Raw genomic sequence first — 13142 nt, forward strand, 5'->3', positions numbered from 1 at the left:
CTTATACACTCATCAACAGGCCCACATCCTGGGGGCCCAGCCAGGTCTGAGTTGCCTCCATGGGAGTAGAAGTAAATAATACACAGTAAAATGTAAAATACCTCCAGTATGAGGTCCCCAGGTCGGAGGCCGTCGGGAGTTTTGGCAGGACTGTCCTCATCCAGGTTCTCCACAAAGATGCCATAAAGGTTTCCTCCGCAGATATGGACTCCCAGCTCCGTCTGGATCCTCTTTAACTTGACTAGTCTGGGCTCGGCGCTTCGTCGCAAGCCTGAACTGGGAAGCCTGCGGAGTGGGGGGGAGGGAAAAATATATTGGTTGCGATGGTATAGAGAAGTGGTGTTCAAAGTGGCGTTTGCGGCCCGGTCTTGGTCACGGTTCACCGTGGGGCCGGTGGCTCTGTCTGGTAATGGGGCGGGGCTTGCTTGCTTTCATTAATTCTCAGTGAGAATTATGCGTATATAAATATAGATGGTATTTATGACTTTATTGCTGACAGACATTTTTTGAGAAAAGACTGAATACTTAATCGGCTTTTCACATACATCACAAAACTGAGATGCAGTTTTTTTCCTTGAAATATATATATATATATATATATACACACTATAACCTCTTAGCATATCTACATATATATGTACACATATATATATATATATACAGATGTAACATATAGTACACTACAAGTGTAAACATTGCCATGTACGGCGTGTCCCACCTAAAAGAGGTGTGAGGGCTGGTGGCCGGCGTGGTCTGCTTCGACGAGGACGTCACGGTGCCACCGAGGGCGTCGCCGACGGAGCGGTCGTCCGGTGTGTTGGCGCCGCTGTCCTGCGGGGTGGGCTGCTTGCTGATGGACTCCATACGAGAGCTGAGGTGAAGAGTTTTTTTTTCGTGAGGAAATCACCACTGTCGCTTTGGATAAATTTTAACCGCTACCTGGATAGAGAGTGATTCCCCAACTGGAACATGTGAGGATTGTACTGAGCCAAGATGGTGACGGTGTCGCACTGCTGACCGATCACCAAGCGCGCCTGCTGTTCGTTTGCATTGCGCAAGTTTATCCCATTAAACTGGACGCAAAAAGACACATTTGTCAGATACATAAGTGACAAAAAAACACAAGTGGGACCGGGGGCTATACCTCTAGGAGCTGGTCTCCGTACTCCAAATGAGCTTGGTAGGCGATGCTTCCCGCCGTCACTTTGGATACGAAAACGCCGCCGTTCTCACCGCTCACGATGGAGATCCCCAGCGGTTCCGCGCCTTTCTGCACCGTCACATTACGTGGCTCCTCCAGATAAGGTCTCAGATAAGGAAAAGAACAGATTTACTTCAAAAGACAGCAGTAAGTTGGTATTGAGTTCTGGAGCAGCTAGCCTTCGAGATCTTCCAGACTTTGCACCTCTCCCTGCAATATTTCCACCCAAACTGTCCCGCCTTTTGTCGACCTCACTGCGCTGTGATTGGTCACGCAGACTATGCACACACAGCTTGTGCCTGGGCATGCCCATATACAGAAGTCCGGGTTGCACTGACGTCAGTGGATGCTTTCAGGGCTCAATTCCAAATCTTATTATTTGATGAGTTGGCATTATTTAACACAACAATACAACATTGTAACAATGTTGTAAGAAACAAACAAAAGAGGAAAACCATCATAGGTCCCCTTTAACTGGGGAAAAAATTAAAATTCTACGCATTTGGTTCAATATTTTTAATAATAATAATAATAATAATAATAGGCGGGCGGCACGGTGGTCTAGGGGTTAGCGCGTAGACCTCACAGCTAGGAGACCAGGGTTCAATCCCACCCTCGGGCATCTCTGTGTGGAGTTTGCATGTTGTCCCTGTGCATGCGTGGGTTTTCTCCGGGTACTCCGGTTTCCTCCCACATTCCAAAAACATGCTAGGTTAATTAGCCACTCCAAATTGTACCATAGGTATGAATGTGAGTGTGAATGGTTGTTTGTCTATATGTGCCCTGTGATTGGCTGGCGACCAGTCTAGGGTGTACCCCGCCTTACGCCCGAAGACAGCTGGGATAGGCTCCAGCACCCCCCGCGACCCTTGTGAGGAAAAGCGGTAGAAAATGAATGAATGAATGAATAATAATAATAGGCAGTATTCTGGTGTCTGGTGACTTACAAAGGCGAGTTGTCTTTAACTAGTATTAATAAAAGTTCATGAATGAATAAAAATGTTGGACTTTGGAGGCTCTTCTGTAGTAAATACAGGTCAGCTTAATGTGTTTTAACCAATTATCAAGGCAGCCAATACGTAAACGTAATTAAATGTAGCGTTCAGTCGTCCATGTTTTTCGTTAATGACATCACAGCCTCCAAATGTTATATTTCCGACTTCTGAGCAGCCTTGATCGCAATGTAATTCTGTTTCCAAAACAGTAAACATGCATGGCTAGTCCTGGCGGTGTCAAAACACGCCAATCCTACGGAACGTGCAAGTCAAAGCCACGCTAAAGTGCAACCGGTGTGCATTTTTTTTTTTTTTTTTGCAGCGCAACAAACCTCAAGCACCGTAAAGAGAGGAACTTAGGTCTCGCTGCCTGCCGACGCCTGACACAGGTGTTAGAAACGAATCTGGCAGGAAGACGAAGTGAGAGAGAAAGGGGGTGGGGGGTGGGGGGGGGGAGACAGATTGCTGGTTTTAATAAGCAGCAGAGAGGAAAATTGAAGAGAAACGAATTAATCACAAAAGAAGAGGCACTTCATCAAAACAGACAAAGGTGTAGAGGAAGAGAGAAATGGCTGCTAAACGACCCAGATGAGTGGCAGGTGGGGACGGGGGGGGGGCGCCCATCCATACCCATCCTTACCCATCCTTCCGGCCGTCACCAACTGGAGCAGGACTGACGGATATCCTGAGCTGGGTGGAGATGGAGTTTGTGGATTGGCTGCTGGCGAAGGAGGACGTATCCAGGGTGGCGGGGGATTTGGGTGGTGTCGTCGGGGAGCTGCACTCGGAAAGACAGCGGGAGCCTGGAGGTGGGGGGTTTGGTAGTGGTTTAGTTTATTTTAATAAAGTTCCATTGTACATCATTCATTCATTCATTCATTTTCTACCGCTTTTCCTCACGAGGGTCGCGGGGGGTGCTGGAGCCTATCCCAGCTGTCTTCGGGCGTAAGGCGGGGTACACCCTGGACTGGTCGCCAGCCAATCACAGGGCACATATAGACAAACAACCATTCACACTCACATTCATACCTATGGACAATTTGGAGTCGCCAGTTAACCTAGCATGTTTTTGGAATGTGGGAGGAAACCGGAGTACCCGGAGAAAACCCACGCATGCACGGGGAGAACATGCAAACTCCACACAGAGATGCCCGAGGGTGGGATTGAACCCTGGTCTCCTAGCTGTGAGGTCTCATTGTACATCAAGATGTCCAAAAATAACTTATTGTGAGGTCGGAACTAGGAATTTGATGTCAGTCCCGGTTCCAATCGATGCTCGAGACTTGATGCCCAACCTTAGTAAACACATTCAGTACCTAGGTCAGATCCAGTGGAGCCCGGGTAACAAATTGGCGTAATCTTGATGCGCTCGGCCTTGAACTGCAACGCACTCAGGGAGCCTAATTTTTTTTTTTTTTTTAAACACAGAAATTAGCAATTACTGAAAAATGGAACAGAAAAAAAATGTCATTTTAGCGTCTATTATATATACCCAGTCTGGAGGGGAGGGAGTGTGTGTTGTGCGGCGCCTGGCTGGAGTTGCTCTCGCCAGCATCCCCAGTCAGCTTGTAGTTGAGGTCCACACTGTGCCGACCTTGATGCTGAGGACTAAAAGCGGAGTGAGGTTAGAGCGCTGTTGCATTTACCTTCTGTAGAAACGATTAAAAATTAATTCAGCGTAAATATGATGAATCGGGGTTAGAAAGTACACACCTCGCATGTGAATACATGTGCTTATTCGAGGTGGGCGATGGGGGACAGTTGCTGGTCTCGTGGCTCCAGGTGGTGTAGACCGGGTTCCTTATCACAGCCGTCTTGGCCGAGCATGGAGTTAAACCTCGCTGTGCTGCATCTTTAAAGGAGCAAGCCAAAACAAATGAGTATAATATACAGTTCCATTGAAAAGTGTGGGGATAGTTTGACATGATATTGGATGACAAAGTGTCTCCAATATTTTGTCGGGTACTGGAAAAAAAAGCGGGAGACGTCCTGGTGACTTACGTGCCACGACGCTGTTGTAGCTGGGTGGCGCAAAGTGCATGCTGTACCGATTGTTTCTCATCGGGGAGAAGCGTAGCAGGTCCATCGGCTCTGGCGAGTGCTCGTCATTCGAGAAACTTTGAACCTGTACGAAAGAAAAAAAAGTCAAATGCACACTGATAGAAGTTACTCACAGCTAAACATAATTAAAATAACAGATGGGCAACAGAATACTAAATAAACTATTACAAAAAACATTAACTATATTTATTTTAAATTAATTTTTATATTTGTATTTAATTTTTATTTGAAATTAGTATTTTACAGTATTTTTTAAATTGTATTTAATTTGCATTTATTTATTTTATTATTATTAATAATATTAATTATTATAATTAATAATATTATTATTATTATTATTATTTATTGAGCTGTATTCAATTTAATAAATTAATATCCAGTATTATTTTTATATTTTATTGTATTTAATTTTTATTTGAAATTAGTATTTTACAGTATTTTTTAAATTTTATTTACTTTGTATTTATTTATTTTATTATTATTATTAATAATAATTATTATTATAATTCATAATGATATTATTATTATTTATTGAGCTGTATTCAATTTAATAAATTAATATCCAGTATTATTTTTATAATATTTTATTGTATTTAATTTTTATTTGAAATTAGTATTTTACAGTATTTTTTAAATTTTATTTAATTTGCATTTATTTATTTTATTATTATTAATAATATTAATTGTTATAATTAATAATGATATTATTATTATTATTTATTGAGCTGTGTTCAATTTAATAAATTAATATCCAGTATTATTTTTATAATATTTTATTGTATTATTTAATTTTTATTTGAAATTAGTATTTTACAGTATTTTTTAAATTTTATTTAATTTGCATTTATTTATTTTATTATTAATAATAATAATAATTATTATTATAATTCATAATGATATTATTATTATTATTATTTATTGAGCTGTATTCAATTTAATAAATTAATATCCAGTATTATTTTTATAATATTTTATTGTATTATTTAATTTTTATTTGAAATTAGTATTTTACAGTATTTTTTAAATGTTATTTAATTTGCATTTATTTTAATTATTATTATTATAATTAATAATGATATTATTATTATTATTATTATCATTATTTATTGAGCTGTATTCAATTTAATAAATGAATATCCAGTAGCAATATTAAACATACATTAGATATATTATGATTTAATATGAAATATTTAAGAATATTTGATTAATTATACTGTATGTGTATGTTTGGCTGTGGATTCTATCCTCGTACCTGCATTGGAACGGGAATGTGTAAAGGAGTCACATTCCGTCCCCGTGCCGGAGCAGATTTCGGCCGGTACCTCCTCTTTTCGGGCTCCCTGTGTTGAGGCCTGTCCTCCTCCATTTGCATCTTGCCTTCTCTTTGAGGAGGAGCGACGTAATAGAGCGTCTGCCCGGCTTCTCCCTCCATGACCGGACTGCTTCCTCTTGTCGGAGATTCCCGGAGAGTGGACTCGGACACAGAGCTGTTCTGCTGGGAATGTTTGAAACGAAACGAGTCGCTCCTGGCCGGCGGGGTGGGCGGAGCTTGTGTAGATTCCACTAATGAGCCCTGCGGTGAGTGTTTCGATAGTTGGGATAGTGACATGTAGTCCAGTTTCGGGGGCCCATCCGGCCTCCTGAAGGTGTTCGTGTCAAAGATGGACTTCCTTTGTTTGGTTCTCTTGTAGATGGAGAGCTGTGCACACTCCGGCATGGACGCTCCGGCAATGACTTTGGGCCACGTGCCTCCGCCAGCCTTCCCCGAAGGAGGAGCACAGCCAGGGAGAACAGGAGTGAAGGAGAAGGGGCAATGGTGGGAGTTCTGCCTCCTGTAGCACAACTCCGCCAGGGGTTCAGAGGGACTGCGGGAGTGCAGGGAATCTTCGGAGAAGGGTTTGTGCTGGCGAACGCAGCCACCGCCGTCGTCGTCGTCCGGGTTGCTCGGGTGGCGGCACGCTTCCTCACAGGTGCAGCCGTCGGTCTGCGTGGAGCAGTTGTGCTTGGAGCACGCGTGCTTGGAGTTGTGGCAGTTTCTGGCGTGCACATCGCAGGGCTGGAGACGGGGGGCCGAGTCCCTCGCGCTTTCAAACAAACTCTGGCCTGAGCAACTCTGCGGCAGGAACTGTCAAGAATTTGAGGAAAAGTCAGAGATCTTCTATATGACAGGAGTGCTCAGCTGTTTTTTTTAAGGAACTACTGCAAAAACAATCATAGATCATCTATGTGACAAAGGATGCTGATGTTTTAAGGAAGTACTGCAAAAGATCCCGTGTAAGACAAGAGCGTTCTGCTGCAGAAATTACCCATCAAAGACTACAAAACAGGGGCAATATTCTGTTTTTAGGGAACTACTTCAAAAACACAAGTCAAAGTTCTATCGGCATGGACACTCTGCTTGTTTTAAAGTTGTGAAAAAACACAAGTCAAAGATCTTGTATGTGACAGAAATGCAAAAACACCAGCGTAAGACCTGTCCTTAAGACAGGTACTACTGGAACTACTACAGGAAGTACTACAAAAAAAAAGAGTTGAAGGGAACCTATTATGCTTTTTCATTTTTTCTGACCTATAAATGTTGTTAGAATGTTGTATTCTCGTGCTAAACGATGCCAAATGTCATTTCCTTATATGGGCGTGCCCGGGTACTAGCTGTACAAGCTGAGTGGCACCAATCACAGCGGAGGGTGTGTACCCAAAGATGGCCGTGGTGGGAATAAATTAAAAGACCGTTTTGGAAATCAAAAGAAATACAGCTGGATAGGTGCAGATTCTGGAAGACCTAGAAAGCTTTCTGTGTAAGCTGCTCTATAGGAGTCCACAACTCAATACGAAAGGGCCAAAAAATTAGCATAAAAGGTCCCATTTAAAGAAAAAAAAACAAAATATTACTGCAAAATGACTTTCATACATTTTTAAAGAACAATGACTGCAAAAACGCTCGTCAAAGATCCTCTATGTGACAGGAGCGCTTTGCTGTTTATTCAGAAACTACTGCACTGTACTGTACTGTACTGGAGCACGCTAGTATTTCTTAGAAGTCATCACCTTGGCGAGCGAGACGCAGAGGGACTCGCGGCAGGTCCTCAGAAGAGCTTCGCATTCGGGGAGCGACTTGTTGTCTAGTGAGATGCCATTAATCTGAAATGTGAAAAAAAAAACATTAGAAATATTTATATAATAAAAAATACATGAAAAATCAGACCTTTCAATCGCTCATCGATTTTCATACGTGCATGTAAACAGGAGGCTTTTTTTTTTTACTCTTTTGAACAAATATTGTTTTGAGAAGTGATCCCACCAAGTAACCATCACCAAAATATGACCAGAAATCAAGACAAGACAGTTTAAAAAATCTGAACTATCCCTTTAAGAGTAAAAAAAAATGGAGTATTCTCTAATGTAGAATCTGCCCAAAATATATTACAACATATTTTGGTTCACATGCATAATTTAATAAGATCCAATACTAAATCTCACTTTATAAAAATAATAATGTTCATTTCTTAAATATTAATTTGACAATATATATCATTTGTATTTCATCTGAAGAGAAGGTTTTGATTTTGCACACAGCTGACTTTGCACAGCTGTACATCACATTGACCAGCAGGGGGCGCAAAATGACCTTTACAGATCCCAGAAATGTCCCTCCCCAGTTGCATACTAACCGCTATCAGCCTGTCCCCGACTGTGAGAGCATTGTCTCTGACGGCTGGACTGCCGGGCGCCAGCGAGGCGACAAACACTCCGCTCTCCACGCCGATGCCGCATTCTGAAAGGAGAATGTCATTAAAAGTCTTTTCAATTGTAACTTCAATAGCAATTTTGTAAATTTAAGGCGTATTTGCAACCTTACTAACAGTTTTTTTTACCTTTGTGTCCGGCCAGATTTATCTGTACCGGCGTGATGACGCGTCCTCCCATAGATTTCCTCCTGCGGACCACCATATTGATGACGCCTTCGCCGCTCAGCACCGCCTTGATGGCCTGCTTCCTGTCCTTATTGGCCAGGTCCACATTGTTGATCTTCAGCAGCCAGTCGTTCACCCTGCACGGCGGCATACGAATCAACACGTCCGATTCATCACTGTATGGATATTTAAATTTAAATTTACCTCAATCGTCCCTCTGCAACACTTCCTTTGTCCACTTTACTAACGAACACGCCGCAGTCTCCGGGTAAATACGGATCGTTTAACCCCTCCGCAATATCAAAGCCAAGTGCTTTCAAATCCATGTCCTGAAATCAAACAAAGTTCATGGAACACAAGCGCAAATAATAATAATAATAATAATAATTCAGTTCATGGCGGCACGGTGGTCTAGGGGTTAGCGCGCAGACCTCACAGCTAGGAGACCAGGGTTCAATCCCACCCTCGGGCATCTCTGTGTGGAGTTTGCATGTTCTCCCCGTGCATGCGTGGGTTTTCTCCGGGTACTCCGGTTTCCTCCCACATTCCAAAAACATGCTAGGTTAATTAGCGACTCCAAATTGTCCATAGGTATGAATGTGAGTGTGAATGGTTGTTTGTCTATATGTGCCCTGTGATTGGCTGGCCACCAGTCCAGGGTGTACCCCGCCTTACGCCCGAAGACAGCTGGGATAGGCTCCAGCACCCCCCGCGACCCTCGTGAGGAAAAGCGGTAGAAAATGAATGAATGAATGAATGCAGTTCATCGCCGACTCACTCTGCGCTTCTCAAACTCTACAACTTCCGTCTCCCATTCAACCGAGTCCATATCGATGGCGGAATCGTGCGAGCTGTGAGCCATCAGATGACGAAACCGCGCCTCCTTTTCCAACTGGTCCTCCATTTTTTCCCTGCGGAAGACAAAAAAAACAACATTGAGTACGGTTTATTTGCAGTTAATGAGGAGGATAGTGTTTGCAAAATGACTACAGGCAAGAGGCGGGGTACACGCTGGACTGGTGGCCAGCCAATCACAGGGCACATATAGTCAAACAACCATTCACACTCACATTCATGCATGAATATGCATTGACTGCACGGGGAGAACATGCAAACTCCACACAGAGATGGCCGAGGGTGGAATTGAACTCGGGTCTTCTAGCTGTGAGGCCTGCACGCTAACCACTCCTCCACCGTGCAGCCTCTATACAAACATGTGAGACCAAATCCTTTATGAAGTGGTTTGCCGTTTTTTAAGGAACTACTGCAAATCAGTAGTCAAAGATCTTCAATGTGACAGCAGTGTGGTTCTCTTTTTAAAGAAATAAACGCAAAAAAAATAAAAATAGTCAAAGATTGTCTAGGCAACAGGAGAGCTCTGTTGTTTAAGAAACTACATGCAAAAAAAAAACAAGTTAAAAATCCTCTTTATGACAGAGGTTTGCTGTTTTTAAGGACCAATTGCAAAAATACTGATCCAAGATTCTCTATATGACCAAAGAGCTTTGCTGTTTTTAAGAAACTAATGCAAAAAAAAAATAAAACCACAAGTCAAAGATCCTATGACAACAACAGTTTATAAGTTTATAAGGATCTACTGCAAAAAATGTACTCCAAGATCCTCTACTTGACAGTAGAAGTCTGTTGTTTTTGAAGACCTACTGCAAAAAAAGTCTGGTCAAAGATCCTCTATGTGAGAGGAGAGATCTGCTCTTTTTAAAAGGACCTATTGCAAAAATATTAGTCACAGTCTGGTCACGTGCTGTCCACGGACTACCGGTTGGACATCCCTACTTCTCAAGTCGATGTACGGTCCTGAGACGTAATTCCGAACGACTCACTTCAGCTCCTTGAGCTCACGCGCAGCATCGTTCTTCTGCTTCCTGGTGTCATCCAGGTTCCTCAGCACGTCTGCCAGGTCGCTCACAGCCCTGTCCCTCTCTCGCCTCAGGTTGTCACACAACGTACTAGCGAGTGGATAAAAAGATAACAAAATATTAATACATTTATTGATATGAATGGAGTGTCGTTTCTTCTGCATCCTCACCGTACGCTTTCCCTCTCTGCCACTATCTTATCCCTCTCCTGGAAGGCCCAATCCCGTCGACACTTGGCCACCTCCGCCTCCTGCAAGGCCTCCTTCAGCTCCTGGCTGATGGCCTCGTACTGCTTCCTCAGCATCTCAATCTCCTTGTTGGCTCTCTCCATGTCCAGAGTGGCCGAGTCTTGTTTCTGGAAGAGAAACAGCTCTTTCGAGTCTTCTCGACTTTTGCTTTTACGGTGATGGATTTATTTGTTACAATGAAGTGCATCACTCCCATTAACATGGAGGAGAAACTATATTTACTCATTTCTAACATAGTCCACAGCACCGCATAAGACCAGCTCTCACGCAATATGAATGATGTTGAATAATCTTCACTATTTAACACTTTTAATGCACATCATCAAAAGTGCCTATTTGTTCATCTAATGCACACAGAACAACAAACAACTTTATGTTGTAGCGTAGCCTCTTTTGTACTGTACTGCCGGTTGGCTGTGATTGTTCACATGAGGCATTAGATGGCATTACGTAAATGTCAGTGTTCAACGCTAATGTAGTAATATTGGGGTTTTTTTGTTGTTTTTTTTTAATTCACGTACCCCTTATGGCAATCCCCACTTTGGGAACCTATGAATTAAAAAAATAAAAAAATGACAAAAAAAAGTATATTGCAAGAATGTCCAAAATTAAAGTAATCGGGGGCCATTTAATTTTTTAATTTAATTTTATTTATTTTTTTCAGTTTTAATTTTGTTCAACGCTAATGTAGTAATGCTGTTTTTTTTTTGTTTGTTTTTTTAAATTCACGTACCCCTTATGGCAATCCCCACTTTGAGAACCTAGGAATTAAAAAAATTAAAAAATGACAAAAAAAAAAAAGTATATTGCAAGGATGTCCAAAATTAAAGTAATCGGGGGCCATTTAATTTTTTTATTTAATTTTATTTATTTTTTTAATTTTTTCAGTTTTAATTTTGTTCAACGCTAATGTAGTAATGCTGTTTTTTTTTTGTTTGTTTTTTTAAATTCACGTACCCCTTATGGCAATCCCCACTTTGGGAACCTAGGAATTAAAAAAAATAAAAAATGACAAAAAAAAGTATATTGCAAGGATGTCCAAAATTAAAGTAATCGGGGGTCATTTAATTTTTTTATTTAATTTTATTTATTTATTTTTTTCAGTTTTAATTTTGTTCAACGCTAATGTAGTAATGCTGTTTTTTTTTGTTTGTTTTTTTTAATTCACGTACCCCTTATGGCAATCCCCACTTTGAGAACCTAGGAATTAAAAAAATTAAAAAATGACAAAAAAAAAAAGTATATTGCAAGGATGTCCAAAATTAAAGTAATCAGGGGCCATTTAATTTTTTTATTTAATTTTATTTATTTTTTTTAATTTTTTCAGTTTTAATTTTGTTCAACGCTAATGTAGTAATGCTGTTTTTTTTTTTTAAATTCACGTACCCCTTATGGCAATCCCCACTTTGAGAACCTAGGAATTAAAAAAATTAAAAAATGACAAAAAAAAGTATATTGCAAGGATGTCCAAAATTAAAGCAATCGGGGTCCATTTAATTTTTTTATTTAATTTAATTAATTTTTTTTCAGTTTTAATTTTGTTTAAGAAATGCTAAAAAAAATACATAATATTGTTTTTAGTATAGCAACAGTTTTCTTATTATATTACACCTTTGTACTATTTTTAATGTTATTAAAAAAATAATAATATTTTTGTCTCCCCAATGCTGCTATTTTTAATTTTATTATTTTAATTATATTTTATTTAATTTGTATGTGTGTCACAATACCTAGTGAGATTAAAAAATAAAATGTCTTGTTGGCACCAGGCCTCTAACTATAAAGGTTTCAGCACCCTGGGATGTTTGTTCCATAAAACAACAGCATGAATGGAGTGAGCCCATTTCAGAGTGTAACCTAGTAGAAATTACAATAAGCATGTATTGTCAAATGTAACGTTTCTGTTGTATTATTCCCTAAAAGCAGTCGCTGCCAATGAGTGTCTCGGTCCTCGTCCTACAAAACTTAACGTGAAACGCTTGTTTTGGGTGATTTGCCGCAGTTGCAAGTGGGTCAGCTGTAGTGTAATTACACACAAATCTCTCAGCGCTTTCCCTCTAAACAGAAAATAAACACAGCGTTAGGGAGAGCAGTAATTACGCTCATGGCTAAACTGACTCCTATTGAGGATGGATTTAGCTTTTCCGAATTAATCGCTGATCGTTTGTAATACAAGAATGTGAACATAATGTGCGGAACCGTGCCAGCAGCTTAGAAAAATGAAACATTTATGACTATTATATGAGATGGGATGAAAGGATTATTGTCCTCGTAATAAATCAATCCCGTCATTTGTAAATAATAATAATAATAATAAATCTCCCGTCTGTCTGGGCTACCTGTCTGGCCTGATAATACTCCCGGAGCAGCTGGTCCCGCTGGATGATGGCCTCGGTCCTCTCTTTGCGGGCCACGTCGCGCTCCTCGCGCACCGTCTTGATGTCCTTGCAGGCCTGGCTCAGCTCCTTCTGGGCCTCGGCCTTGTCCTTCACCTCGTGGCAGTACTTCTCCAGCAGCTCGTTCTTCTCGCAGATGGCCCGGTCTCTGTCCATGAGGGATGAGGCCAGTTCCTGGCACGGCACAAGAAGTGGACTTTTATTTTGGTAGGCACATGAATGCAGACATTACATCCTTTTGAAAGATGGAATCTACATTATTCATCATTTTTTTTCCCCCATCAAGGTTCACCACATTTTCTAAGCAGCCATCAAAATGAAAAAAAACGAGAAACGAATGGTTGCAGACAGCCACAACGTATCCCGCCTGGCATCCAAAAATTGTTGGATAAAAGTTACATTATTAAAGTCATTACTCCAAACATGTATAATCCATGAGAATTAGCATGC

At 40.9% G+C, this 13142-nt stretch overlaps 1 protein-coding gene across 6 annotated transcripts in view; it reads right to left on the reverse strand.

Annotated features, from left to right (window-relative positions):
* LOC131109865 (disks large homolog 5-like) overlaps nucleotides 1-13142 on the reverse strand; it is a 35764-nt gene that overhangs the window by 7772 nt on the left and 14850 nt on the right. For 4 of the 6 annotated variants that reach the window (XM_058062304.1, XM_058062301.1, XM_058062300.1 and 1 more), the window contains 19 exons: nucleotides 12636-12866; nucleotides 10219-10403; nucleotides 10013-10138; nucleotides 8950-9082; nucleotides 8376-8500; nucleotides 8133-8308; nucleotides 7929-8032; nucleotides 7306-7398; nucleotides 5510-6382; nucleotides 4198-4321; nucleotides 3910-4048; nucleotides 3689-3804; nucleotides 3513-3596; nucleotides 2837-2999; nucleotides 2529-2600; nucleotides 1145-1307; nucleotides 940-1073; nucleotides 719-871; nucleotides 102-285 (listed from right to left, as the gene is read on the reverse strand). In XM_058062304.1, coding sequence (XP_057918287.1) covers nucleotides 102-285; nucleotides 719-871; nucleotides 940-1073; nucleotides 1145-1307; nucleotides 2529-2600; nucleotides 2837-2999; nucleotides 3513-3596; nucleotides 3689-3804; nucleotides 3910-4048; nucleotides 4198-4321; nucleotides 5510-6382; nucleotides 7306-7398; nucleotides 7929-8032; nucleotides 8133-8308; nucleotides 8376-8500; nucleotides 8950-9082; nucleotides 10013-10138; nucleotides 10219-10403; nucleotides 12636-12866 — 3378 coding nt within the window. The remainder of the gene's footprint in view (nucleotides 1-101; nucleotides 286-718; nucleotides 872-939; nucleotides 1074-1144; nucleotides 1308-2528; nucleotides 2601-2836; nucleotides 3000-3512; nucleotides 3597-3688; nucleotides 3805-3909; nucleotides 4049-4197; nucleotides 4322-5509; nucleotides 6383-7305; nucleotides 7399-7928; nucleotides 8033-8132; nucleotides 8309-8375; nucleotides 8501-8949; nucleotides 9083-10012; nucleotides 10139-10218; nucleotides 10404-12635; nucleotides 12867-13142) is intronic. The other 2 variants (XM_058062303.1, XM_058062305.1) reach the window with 1 other exon arrangement.

This window comes from Doryrhamphus excisus, chromosome 22, assembly GCF_030265055.1.
Source record: "Doryrhamphus excisus isolate RoL2022-K1 chromosome 22, RoL_Dexc_1.0, whole genome shotgun sequence".
Classification (NCBI taxonomy): Eukaryota; Metazoa; Chordata; class Actinopteri; order Syngnathiformes; family Syngnathidae; genus Doryrhamphus; species Doryrhamphus excisus.